The 12,801-nt window shown below is 44.5% G+C and overlaps 1 protein-coding gene across 1 annotated transcript; it reads right to left on the reverse strand.

Moving 5' to 3' along the window:
- Window positions 1-5,427: 5,427 nt before the first annotated feature.
- Window positions 5,428-6,839, reverse strand: LOC136532147 (luminal-binding protein 4-like). Its single transcript, XM_066524753.1, has 2 exons — window positions 6,532-6,839; window positions 5,428-6,426 (listed from the first exon to the last, which is right to left on the reverse strand). Exons 1-2 carry the CDS (start codon window positions 6,819-6,821, stop codon window positions 5,487-5,489), a joined length of 1,230 nt encoding a protein of 409 aa, XP_066380850.1. The 5' UTR covers window positions 6,822-6,839; the 3' UTR covers window positions 5,428-5,486.
- Window positions 6,840-12,801: the final 5,962 nt, after the last annotated feature.

Raw genomic sequence — 12,801 nt, forward strand, 5'->3', positions numbered from 1 at the left:
GTTAATATGAGAAATAACTTTACTATGCCTTCTTATGCAAAAGTGTTTCTCGAATTGTAAACATGCTCAAATACAATTGTGTAAAAGTTGAACTATGGAAAAAAAAAATCATTGGTTATTTTCATGTGGATCCCCAAGATAAAGCCGTGGCGTTAGCACGGGCATTATACTAGCACTACTAAAAAGACAAAAGAGAAGGACGTCAACAACGATTCAACATGCCTCCGATTCCCTTCCTCCACGCTTCCACCACACTCCCCTGCGTTTACAAAAAATCTCGCCCCTCCCGACTCCCCTGCATTTCCCAAACCCTTTCCTCGCCCTCTACTCGGAGGCCAGACCGCCGCCAGAGCATGCCTCGCCCTCACTCATGCGCCCCTAATGTCACCGCAGGGTGCTTGCTTCGCCTCGCCCTGCCCCCGCCGCCGCTGACGACGACGACGAGGACACGGACGCAGGAAACGTGCACGCCTCTAGCCGGGCCGCCGTGTGCGAGTTGCCGCCAGCCCGCCATGCATGAGCGCCGCCGCAACACGCTGCTCGAGTCGCCGGGATGCCCTGCTCGATGCGGACACCGCCGTCCCGCACCAGCCATTACAGGCCGTCCTGCATCTTCCACTTCAGTTCTCCATGTAGCAATTCGGTGTGATAGAACTACACTAGAATCATGTGGGCTTCTCCTATTACATGAAATTGCATTATCATGTTTTTAACCTATCCATGAACAAATAGCCCTTTGACTATTGACCAATACTCTGTTGGCCCTTTCAACCAAGAACCAGGTGAGCAACCGACTCACCTTCCCTCCTTGTATATGATTCAGCTGCAGTCTTCAACAAAGGCAAATTTGGGCTATAAGTAATCGGGGTTTTTCGACACGAGTTAAATTCCGCGTCTAACTCATTTTCATGAAGGCTAGCAAAAACCTTCTCACATTCTACAAGAAGCTCTGAAAGTCCAAGTCTCCTACGGAATCTTTTCTTGAATACATTGTTCATGCCTTCACTCCTTTGAGTCGAGGCCATATTAGCTGTAAATGAATCACGGTAGACAATAGCCCACCTTTTTCTCAAATCATATAGGTTTGCCATCCATTGGTTCTTCTCAAGGTCATACTTACTCGACAATTCATGCCAATTCTGGATGAACATATCTTCAGATCTATCTTCATACACACATCTCTTAAAATTAGGTAGAAACTTATCAGGGTGCTTCTGAATTACATGCCCGAGATGTTTAGTGGCGTTAAGATAGATGTGCCACAAACAGAGAGGATGGCTTATATTCCTAAATACGTAGGCAATTGCTCCTGCCATGGTTGCGTCTTGATTGGTGAAAATTGTACTTGGATGCTTTCTTGACATGGTTGTTAGAAAGGTTTCAAAGAGCCAAACAAATGATTCAATGGTCTCATTAAATACCAAAGCAGCACCAAAAATTATTGTTTGCTTATGATGGTTGGTTCCAACGAATGGTGCAAATGGCATTTCAAGCTTATTAGTTTGAAAAGTGGTGTCAAATGACACAACGTCACCAAAGCATGCATAATCCATGATAGAGTGACCATCTGCCCAAAAGAAATTAGCCATCCGACCATCGTCCTCATCTATTTGAATGGCATAAAAGAATGTAGGATCTTCTATCTGCTTATTCTTCAAGTATTCTAAAACTGTTTGAGCATCATTTGATTCTAAGTACTTCCTACGCTCATGACTAATTTTATTTTTGCAGTACATCTTTGAGAATGGAACTTTGTCAGATCCTCCATAAAACTCCTTCATAAACTCATATACCTGTGTTGGCTTCATTCCAGCTTGTCGTATCTGGTTAATCAACATCCTGTCCGCTTCTACAACACGTCGTTGGGATCTCAGCTTATGCGATTTATTTGGACTAGCAAGATAATGATTGTGATCAAGTACAACCTTTTGCACTGTCCAAGTCCCCTCTCTGCTGACACTAAACTGAACACGTGCATCACAACCTGTCCTTGTACTATCCTTTGATGTCTGAGTTTCTCCATGTCCTTGGCAACTACAAACAATATACTTTTGACATATACTACCATCTCCTCGATGCCTTGTCTGGCTCTTATACTGAACCCAACATTACCAGCATAGGCATTATACATCTCATAAGCTTTGACCTCTGATTCAAAAGTCATACTAACTTCAGGAATTATTCCAACTTTATCAACCACCTGTTGTGCAATCGAATCAGAATTAAAGCTATATCGCCACAATGTAGTTATTTATAATTGTCTTCGCCCTAGCTATTTAGTTAGAGGAAAAAAGACTGTTACCTTATTTGGTACTCCGTCTATCACTTCTTCAGCTACTAGATGATGGAGAGCGTTCCCATTAGCACGAGTGTTATCGTCGATAGCAACAATAGTGTTCTGTACAGTACAGTATGCACACATTTATACATGATGAAACTACATGAAAGATAGAAGAGGAAGATCAAAGACCAAATGATGACCATACATGTGTTACTTGCTCTCCCTTGACTCCACGGATAGAGGGAGAAACCATGGGCGATGAATTGTCTTGGGATGGCGACAAATTCTCTTCCTGGCATCCTTCTCCAATCATGCCGGCTCCATCGTCCAAGGGGACGGCGGTGCAAGGACCACCTTCCTGGCCTCCTTCTCCTGTCATGCCGGCTGCGTCGACGGCGCAAGGACTAGCACCTTCCTGGCCTCCTCCAGTCATGCCGGCTACGTTGTCCATGGAGATGGCTGCACAAGGACCACCCTACAAAGTATGCGATATATGTCACAAACAACACGTGACAATAGCAGACCTGTCTTAAGTAATGGTTGCATGAAACTTACACATAATGGGATGCTAAAGGACTTATGTGGTGTGGTACATTCTTGAACAGGAATATCTGGGGCCACTGACTCAACATCAGAGTGTACATTAAAATCCAATCGCTTTGCTATGCTCACTTCACCCTCAAGGATCATAGTGGCTACAAGATAGCATAAGCAAACGGGAGAAAATCAGTTAGCAAGACGATATTGTTGTACACACAAACATGTGTACAACATATAGGCCATCTCAACATATGCATAAAAATAATACAATTTACATCTAACTAAAGTCAACAAATAAACCAGCAATATCAAACTTTCATTTTAGTATAGATTGGACAATGAGGAAACCAAGTAGGAGAAAAAAAGACTAAAAAAGGTAACTCATTGATGGAACGTGTACATGGGGCATGCTGAACTCGAATCGACATTCAGATTTGGATATAATAAAGAGAAGTTGAAAATTATGATATAGTATATTGCCTACATTGTATACACTCCAGACTAATCCATTGCATGCCATGAATAAACAAATAGTAGCAGAATTATTGTTTTTTCCTTGCAATACCATGAAGCCCTGATTTCTACCTGCCGACTATGCAGTAACATTTTCAGCTTAGCAAAGCGTTTAATACATGCGTAATGAAAGAGCCATGATGCTGACCCAAAATCTAGGAATTTCTACTGCACATACACCACAGAAGCTCATAAAAATCATCTACATAACAAAAATATGTCAAAGAAATGTGAGAAACAAAAAACCTGGTTCAAAGAACTGACAACAGAAAGATCATAAGTTGAGAACTCGATCAACTTCAACAATGGAGGGAAGTGGGATGAATTTGGTGTTGCTGGGCAGAGGCACGGCGGCGTCCGCGTGGGCGTCGATCGGGAAGGTGGAACCGTGCTGGGGCAGTGGGGCGCCGAGGAGCGGCACAGCGGACGTGGCGGGAGCTGCTGGCGCCCGGCGACACCTTCTTGGTGGTGCGGCGGAGGTGGATGATGAGCGCCTACCGGCGATTGGCAAGAAACAATCTAATCACTTCCTTGGAACCCACTTCCTTCGTGTGAAAGAGGTCGGAAGCCTGAGGGCGATATCTTGCATCCCAACAGACAGCAGCAGGCCGTAACAGGCCTATCCTCTCTCATATAGCCCAGCTCCAGCTGGAGGCTTGAGGCCTGGCCTGCCATTGACTCAAATTTTTATTTTTCTTTATGGCTCAACAAAATTGGGACCATCTGCTAAAAAAAAAAGGGTTGACCAGCAACTTGTTAACTAATAACTAAACAGAAATACTTTAGCAAAGAAGTAGCACTAAACAACAGTGCTTAACGGACCACAAAATCTCGACTTATAGATAGTTTACCAAAGTAAACCTCACTAGAATAATACTCCCTCTATTCAAATTATAAGACGTTTTAGCCTTTTTTTTAAATACATTTATTTTTTATGTATATTATTATGTCAAGATATGTAGCAAAAGCAATTTATCTAGAGAAACCAAACGTCTTATAATCTGAAATGGAGGGAGTAGTAGTATGTTATAGCTTTCACTTAATATACAAGTTATTGAAGTAAAGTGAGCCACATTATCAACTAACATGTATCTAGATATCCACATCAACGAACCCTATCATCCACTATCTTTATTTAGGGTAATAGTCTATCTCCTCATGCAAGCTAAACTACCAATATTATAGTGCCACATAAGCCATCAGATTTTCATTCCAAACAAAAAAAATCGTGCACTGTCATCCGTGACTCACACAACAACACATAGGGTCCAACACGGGGCAGCTAATTAGCAAACGTTCACTCAGATGGGTTTTGAGCGAACGCTTTTCAGACACATGCAACTTTCCTTTTTTTGTAATAAAAATTCCGCAACTTTTCTTTTTTAGAAAGTTTTCTATTTTTAGCAAAAGCTTTAGATCTATGGTTTTCTATAATTAATTGGAATCATTCATAACTGCAGTTTTTATGGTCCAATTATAGCGGTGGACTAATTGTTTTATTATTAACTGTAGTAAGAATTTCATACTCATTGAATCATATATATATATATATATATATATATATATATAGGGAGAGGCTATTCAGTAGCCGGCTACAAAATAAGTTATTTTGTAGCCACCTCCATTTACTATAATTTTATATACTAATTTACCATAATATAAATACATATTTACGATAGTTGGGTTACTATAACACATGGGGATATTTACCATAACGTTATATTAAACCACTTAGTAAGGAGTTACTATAATCTCGTAAAATAACATAGTAATTATCGTAACTCAAAGTGGCTACAGAATAAGTTATTCTGTAGCCAGCTACAGGATAGTAGTTCTATATATATATATATATATATATATATATAACTTAGTCATAGATTTAATTATTTAGATTTAACAAGCATAAACTTAATATGGATTAATGTTAATCCGACTACATCCAATAAGGTCTTGTATGGCTCAAGATAACAGGTCAGGTGAATCTAAAGTTGTGGGATAAAAAAAAAGTTTGTAAAAGAATATCATGCACCTCATATCACTTCTAGTTGTTTATACACAATTTATGATCCTTGTATGCACACTACCATTATGTGTCTAGATCCCTCGAAGACCTAACAACAAAACCTCTACTACTGTAAATATAATGAAGTCACTAAAGAGAATGGACGTAAAGTGCAGCTCCAAGAGCCATCGCTTCATCCGGTTTCCTCCGTATGTTAGGCTCCCTTCCATCAAAGTAATCCCTGACGAGGTTTTGAATCCTGGGTATCACGGCACTCCCACCGACCATAACAATCTCACCGATCTTGCTCTTGCTCCACTTTATACCACCTCTGTTCACCATGGCTGTTTCCACCAAGTTCATGACTTTGCGGAACAGATCATCATTCAGTTCCTCAAACTCCGACCGTGAGAGCGGCTCCGAGAAATCGACACCATCAACGAGGGACTCAACAATCACCTGGACATGATCTTGACTGCTCAATGCCTTCTTGGCATTCTCACATGCCGCCCTCAATTTGCCTAGACCGATCCTGTCCTGACTGATATCCACTCCGTGCTTCAGCTTGATGCGCTTGGCGAAGTAGTCCACGACCCTGTCGTCAAAATCGTCTCCTCCAAGGAAATTGTCCATCCGATACCCAAAGACTTGAAACCTGCCGTCCAGCAGCACCACAAGGCTCGCGTCGGACGAGCCGCCGCCGACACGCAAGACAAGCGCAGTGCCGCGCTCGCGCAGCTTCGTGTGCAGGCCGTGAGCGACGGCAGCAGCGGTCGGCTCTGTGACCGTCCAGACGACGTCCAGCCCGGCCATCTTGCCGGCGTACTCAGCCGCCCCGCTGTGTGCCGCGGCGAAATGCTGCGGGATGGTCATGACGGCGTACTCGACCGTGCGGCCGAGGTACTCCTCGGCCTTGTTCTTGAGCTCAGCCACTACCATGGACGCGACCTCGCTGAACTCGAGCTGCTTGACTGAACCATCGCTGGCCGTCACTTGGACGATCGCCGTGTCGTAATCTCTTGTACCGATCTTGTACGGCACGCGCTGGATGGCTCCCTGCACGATGTCCTCGTCGTACCAGCGGTTTCGCCTATTAACAGATCGAATAATGATACACACTAATCATGAATCCATCAATCAATTATATATAACCTAGCTAATATATATGTATTGTTTTTAGTGGAACGATATATACCTTAGCCCGAGCAAGCGTTTGAAACCGAAGATGGTGGCCTCGGGGTTGGCGGCGGCGTGGTTCTTGGCGGCCTCGCCGACGAGGGAAGTGCCGTTGTCGGTGAAGGCGACCCAGGAGGGGATGCAGAACTGGAACATGGTGTCGTCGTCGGTCGTCTTGCCGGAGCCGGTGTAGCCGGCGACGCAAGAGTTGGTGTTGCCTAGATCGATGACGACCACTTCTCCGCGCCGGTACCAGAACTCCCTCGGCCTACTGTCGGGGTACGTACTTGGGTCCTCGTCAAGGAGCATTTGGAGCCCGGGCGCCGTGGCCACCAGCACGCATACGAGGATGAGCACCGCCGGCAGAGTTACCGCCGGGCGGCGACCGCCAGCAGCCATTGCGACCAGAAGAATTACTAGGTCTCTTAGGTTTCGTTATCAGCTTCTTTTTTTTTGACACATCCGGTTAGGCCGAGTACGGTTTGGTTTGGAACTTTGGATAGCAAACATTGGTCGTGTCGTGTGTCCCTCGATCGGATCGGATCCGTTACGTAATACTGGACGACTCTATTCAGCCAGCTCCGTGAGCAAGGGGCCCATGGCCAATACTCCGTTTGCAGATCAAATTAAGAGGGACGTGTTGACAGCCAAATATAATCGAGAGAGTAAAAGAACCAGAAAAACAAATTAAATTGAAGAAGATCAAATTTGGAACAATTGTACAAATTTCACCAGTTTCAAGGTAATTCTATTTCCCAGACGGTTTATTCAATAACCGTCAAAAAAATTTAAAACCGTCAGGGAATTTCATGTTTCCGTGAGTGTGAGCTGATTTCGATAGTCCAATATTATTTTGAGTTTTTTTGTTGGGGACTCGCTCTATCTCGAAGGGTTAAACTTGTAAGTTCTGAAACGACCATCCACCTCTATTTATATGACAGGATCATGACTAATTGAGAAATCCATCTATCTCATCAATAAAAAAGGTTCAATCTACTACACTTTTTTTTACCCTCAAACTCTTACAACCTATTGTTGGCCAACATTTTTCTATACAAGATTTACTAGAGTTCTAAATGGTCTTGCAGAACCTAGGACATCCCTACTATGCTTTACCCTGATAAATCTTTGCGAGGTGGTTGTTCCGGGCGAAGAATGAGTGTCAGATCAGTCTCGCCAACACCCCAAGTCAGCATCGCCATTTATACCTATCTCACCTGCATGTCTCAATCGTGTGCGGCCCTTGCAATCATGCATACTGTACGTGTAACCGAATTAGTGTCATCACTTTTTTATAACTACTGAAAACGAAAGGGAAAATTATTTTATCCCTATGTGGTTGTGTACAAACATCTTATATAATTTTACTATTATATGGTTGTTGTCCAAGAAAAGTGCGACGATACAAACAAGCTCAAGACACAAAGAAAGAGGCAAGAAAAGGTATATATCTTATAGTATTTGTGATTTTTTTTTGTGAAACCATAGTATTTGTGATTTAGATGACAACACAAGTCTAAGACTAACACGAGTGTAAAGTGAGTTAGATTATACTAAGTCCTAGGAATGCAAGAGACGAAGTGGTGCAAAGATCGGCGGAGAAACGACGCAAACACCAATAACTGAACCACTTCGTTCACAGCCCTATTTAACACAAGGTAGATTGGTAGAAGGCACCGCACAATTAATCTGCTGAGAAGAAAATGGGCTGCGGCAGAACATCTAGTGATTATCAGTAAGGTGGCAAAAGGAAACTTGCACTCACCGAGTCACCGTACGATATGGCAGAAAAATATAAGGGCGTCCGCAACGGACCCAGCGAAATCGCTGGCTAATGTGGATGAACGAGAAATAAATTAGTATTGATCTGTAATCGTTCTCTCCTATTGGATCCCACCTATTCATCTCTGTTTTCATCGAACGATGTGAAATCGAATAATCGATCGGCGACTTACTCGGTACCGGTGAGTTTTCTCTTTCCACCTCTTTGGCTTCCACGTCGGACTCACAGCCAGCGACGTCACTACCCCCTTGGGACACCCTAAGCAGTAGATCATCTCGTGAATGGAAAAAGGCAACGAGTCATCCAATGCTTATGATTTCGCTGCTAGTTTCCTACGGCTAGTTGAGGTGAATGGGGTTATATATAAGGTTGTCTACACTGCATCCACCCTCTCAAGACATTTTTGTTCGCTTGAACTTATCATCCCTGCTTATTAGCCATGGTACACTGTTTTTCTCTCACAACAAAACAACATCAGCCGTCTTATCAACCGTAGAAATTAAACCATGAGCCGAACAACCCATTCAAAATTACATCCAAAATTAGGATAGACAATATTTTAATGCATCTTTGTTGAGAGTTAGTCCCTAGAGTTTGAGAGCTTTGAGTGATTGGGTCTTGATGCCCTTGTATCTTGACAATTCGGAGTGCAAGTCTTCATGACCTTCCAGTGAAGGTGAGGTAGCCTTCGAGTCGTCGACTCTCTCCATTCTTGGTGTGGAACGACAACGTGTTAGTGTGCAGAGGACAAGGAAGCATCTCTCCCTTAAATGGAGAAACCATGTAGTGGATACAACATCAAGTTGACCGCGACTAAGTGGATCTAGTGAGACTATGTGACTCACACCCGCCTTTGCTCTGTATTTGACACACCATGATCGAATTGGGTGACAGTAGTGGCAACTCTGAGACTTGATGACTCACAACACTTTGGTTGGCGAAGGCCTTGTGTGATAGTCCAACACTATAGTAACCATCGGGTGGCATAGGGAGATTTTGTGACTCCATTGGTTTTGGTCGAGCGAACACCGCAATCGAGAGAGACTTATTGATTGGGAGCATACCTCGATAGATCTCCAACATAGACTAAGGGTTGTGTTTTAGCAACCAATAGCACAGGATGCCAAGAGTTTATCCTCTCTATCCTTTGCTCTTTACTTATCATACTTGTGTAATATTTACCTTTGTAAGATTTAGTTATAGACTGGTTGTTAGGATTGGCTATATATGTTAATAAACTCTTTGTGGGTTGTTGGTAAGATAAAAGTGCACTAGAAAAACGTTAATTGCACGTCATACTAGAGTTAGAGTAGTTTATGGGTTCTATAAGAGCATCTCCGAAGAGTGTTTCTAAAATTCACCTCTAAATCATCATCATTTGGAGAGTCATCTGCATAAAAATCACTTAATATATGTTCCTCCCCCCCCCCGCGCCCTCAAACAACTTTTCTATACCTTATATTCTTGTATATACTTTAGAGAGTCATTTTCGTATTTATCTTTGGTTAGCGAGAAATTCAAAATAGAGGATGACTATATTTGGATATAATCATTTAAAGAACCGGTTGAAGGTTACTTTAAAATAGAAAAATTCTATTCCTAAAAATTAGGAAGGATATAGAGAATCTCTTAGAGTTGCTATAATGGTAGTTCAATTTGACCCCTAGGATCTATGTTTTGTTTAGACCCAATTCACAGACGCCCCCCACCACTGGAGACGCGCTCTTTGCCGAGTGCCTGGGGCACTCGGCAAAGGCCCTATTGCACTCGGCAAAGGCTTTGCCGAGTGCCACACTCGGCAAAGGCTTTGCCGAGTGCCACACTCGGCAAAGAGCAAACGGCAAAGCCGCATCCGGCGAAGGGTTCTTTGCCGAGTGCCGTTTGTCGGGCACTCGGCAAAGGCTTTGCCGAGTGCCAGTACGGCACTCGGCAAAGAAAATTGGCCGTCAGCCGTTGACGGCGTCTTTGTCGAGTGCCGGGTCAGGAAGGCACTCGGCAAAACTTTTCCCTTTTTTTGAAAAATCCTTTGCCGAGTGCCTTCCTGACCCGGCACTCAGCAAAGAAAAAAAAATTGAAAAATCATTTGCCGAGTGCCTTCCTGACCCGGCACTCGGCAAAGAAAAAAATATTTTTTTTTTGAAAAATCCTTTGCCGAGTGCCTAGCTGAGACGGCACTCGGCAAAGGAAAAATATTTTTTTTTGGAAAATTCTTTGCCGAGTGCCAGAGTCCTGGCACTCGGCAAAGCTGGGAAACACATGGTAGTGTACACAGCTTTGCCGAGTGCCAGGGTACTGGCACTCGGCAAAGAGACCTGGTAGCGCATTTTTTTGGCAGCTTTGTCGAGTGCCAGGGCAAAAGGCGCTCGGCAAAGGCTCTTTGCCGAGTGTTACACTCGGCAAAGTGACCAAAATTTTTTGTTTTTTTGTTTTTTGCTATCGATCACTGCAAACACAACATATAGCATATATATCACATCCATCACATATATACCACATCCAGCACCTTATATGTCATAATCCATCACACATACCACATGAATCACATCCGTTCACCACATGTCACAGTAATTCCATCCATTATTCGACAGGATTCCGCATCATTCAACAAGTAGTTCAAATCCATCACCACATGTCACAATAACACATGCATGACAACAACATTGTCTTGGACAGAAATCCATTGCGAAGAGAACAAGACATGAAACTACAAGCGCTACTCACTGAAGCGGCCCTTGATGTGGCCATCCTGCTGACGACGGGGAAGGAAACATCTGCTGGTTCGGAGTGCCCTGAGCTGGGTTGTTCGAACCCGCCGACTGAGGCTGCACACAAGAGAAGAGATTGCATGAGACAAGATTAGTTGAATAGCGATTGTAGCAATTCCTTGCATGTGTGACATTACTCACTGGAGTAGCAGAGTGAGGAGGCTGAGGTGGACCCATTAACCCAGGAGGCATAGCAGCACCCGTCGTAGTTTGCATCCAGGCAATAATGGCCGCCAACCTTTTCTCCTGGTGAGTTTGTCGGCCTCCCGTGCGGCCCGCTCGGCCGCCAACCCCAGTTCTAGCTCCTGGGCCCTCCTGTTTGCTTCTTCCACCTAGGCCTACAAATTGTTGCAAAGCTAATGTTACAATAATGCAAAGGAAATAGAGTTGTGTAAAGATCAATGTACGATGAGTAAAACATGAATAACCTGGAGTGTGTCGACCCGGTGCTGTGAAATGCTTGGCCATGAGCGTATCGCCGGGAGTGGGGAGGCGGCCGTGCTCTGTGCTCGGATCTGGGAGAGAGTGGGAGTAGAGGCCGTGTCGATCACGCTGTCGCCAATCCAGTAGCGGCCATGCTTCTTGCCTTGTCCAATCCTCATGACGGTGTTTGCATCAATGTTGTCGGTCCGTGGATCGTACTCCAGCCCATGGATCGACCTTGCCACCGACGTGTACTCCATGATTTTCTCGTAGGCGCTCGAGTTTGTGTACGCCTCGGTCGGGTCGTTCGGGTTGAAGGAGACGTCGGACGACGCCTTGCCCTTGTGTGCCATGGCAAATGCGGTGAAGTTGGAGCACTCTTGGCCTTGATGTGCCGCCGACTACAAGAACAAAAACAAGATGATTAGAATTCTTTGCCGAGTTCAACGAAAGCAAGAAGAATAGAAACATGACCACGTACCCACGCTCGGGCGTATCCGGAGAGGTTGCGGTTGCCTTGATGGTGTGATACACCTGGCATGAACAAACGTCGCTGCCGGGCAGCCGCGTGCTGAGCGGCCCACTCCGCGCTTAACCACCTGTCCACCATCTTTGCCCAAGCCACAGGGCACCCGTTGCACCACCAAGGAATCACCTACACATCATCAAGTAGTTGACATATTAGAAAAACAAGTGATTCATACTTAATCTCAAAAGGAACCAATTTTAATGTTCTTTAGCTACCTCAAGGAACTGGGGTTTGGTCAGCGTCAAGTCTTGTTCTCAGATGTCCTTCTTGGTGACCTTCTGTCCGAGCTTCGTCCCATAGTAATCTATGATGGCCTGGAGTCACGCCTCATGATGGACGTCGACGACGCGTTTCCTGCAAGCTCGCTTAGCCACTGCCTCCACCGTGCCCTCGAATCCGTCGTCAAGTTTGAAGTACTCCTGCATATACAGACACGATGTATGCATTAGTTATTTCAAGTAGAGTCCAATGAGTGCGTTGTATTGAGCCATGTAGTGCGAGGAAGACTTACCCAGAACTCCCGAATGACGAGCGCAGCCACGGTGCCTGCTTCCACATGGGGGCGGACTCGTAGTGGGCAAACATGAAGGCGGGCTCAAGGTTCCCGGCATGCATGACCATGCCAGGGAAGTGTCTCCTGCATAGGAGACCTAGGATGCCATTGACATGGCGGGAGGCAGTGTTCCCCGACACAATCTCCCACCCCCTACAGAAGTGATTAAGAAAACATATTAGTCTCTATTTCGATATCGAACATGGCATATGAAGTAAAAGTGATAACATGCAAAG

The sequence above is a fragment of the Miscanthus floridulus genome, unplaced genomic scaffold (assembly GCF_019320115.1).
Source record: "Miscanthus floridulus cultivar M001 unplaced genomic scaffold, ASM1932011v1 fs_531_2_3, whole genome shotgun sequence".
NCBI lineage: Eukaryota > Viridiplantae > Streptophyta > Magnoliopsida > Poales > Poaceae > Miscanthus > Miscanthus floridulus.

Bases quoted from the DNA above. Each gene is read 5' to 3' on its own strand.
- LOC136532147 (XM_066524753.1), bottom strand. From the start codon at position 6,821: ATGCTCCTTGACGAGGACCCAAGTACGTACCCCGACAGTAGGCCGAGG. The intron at 6,427-6,531 runs GTATATATCGTT...ATCTGTTAATAG, and splicing joins AAACGCTTGCTCGGGCTAAG to GCGAAACCGCTGGTACGACG.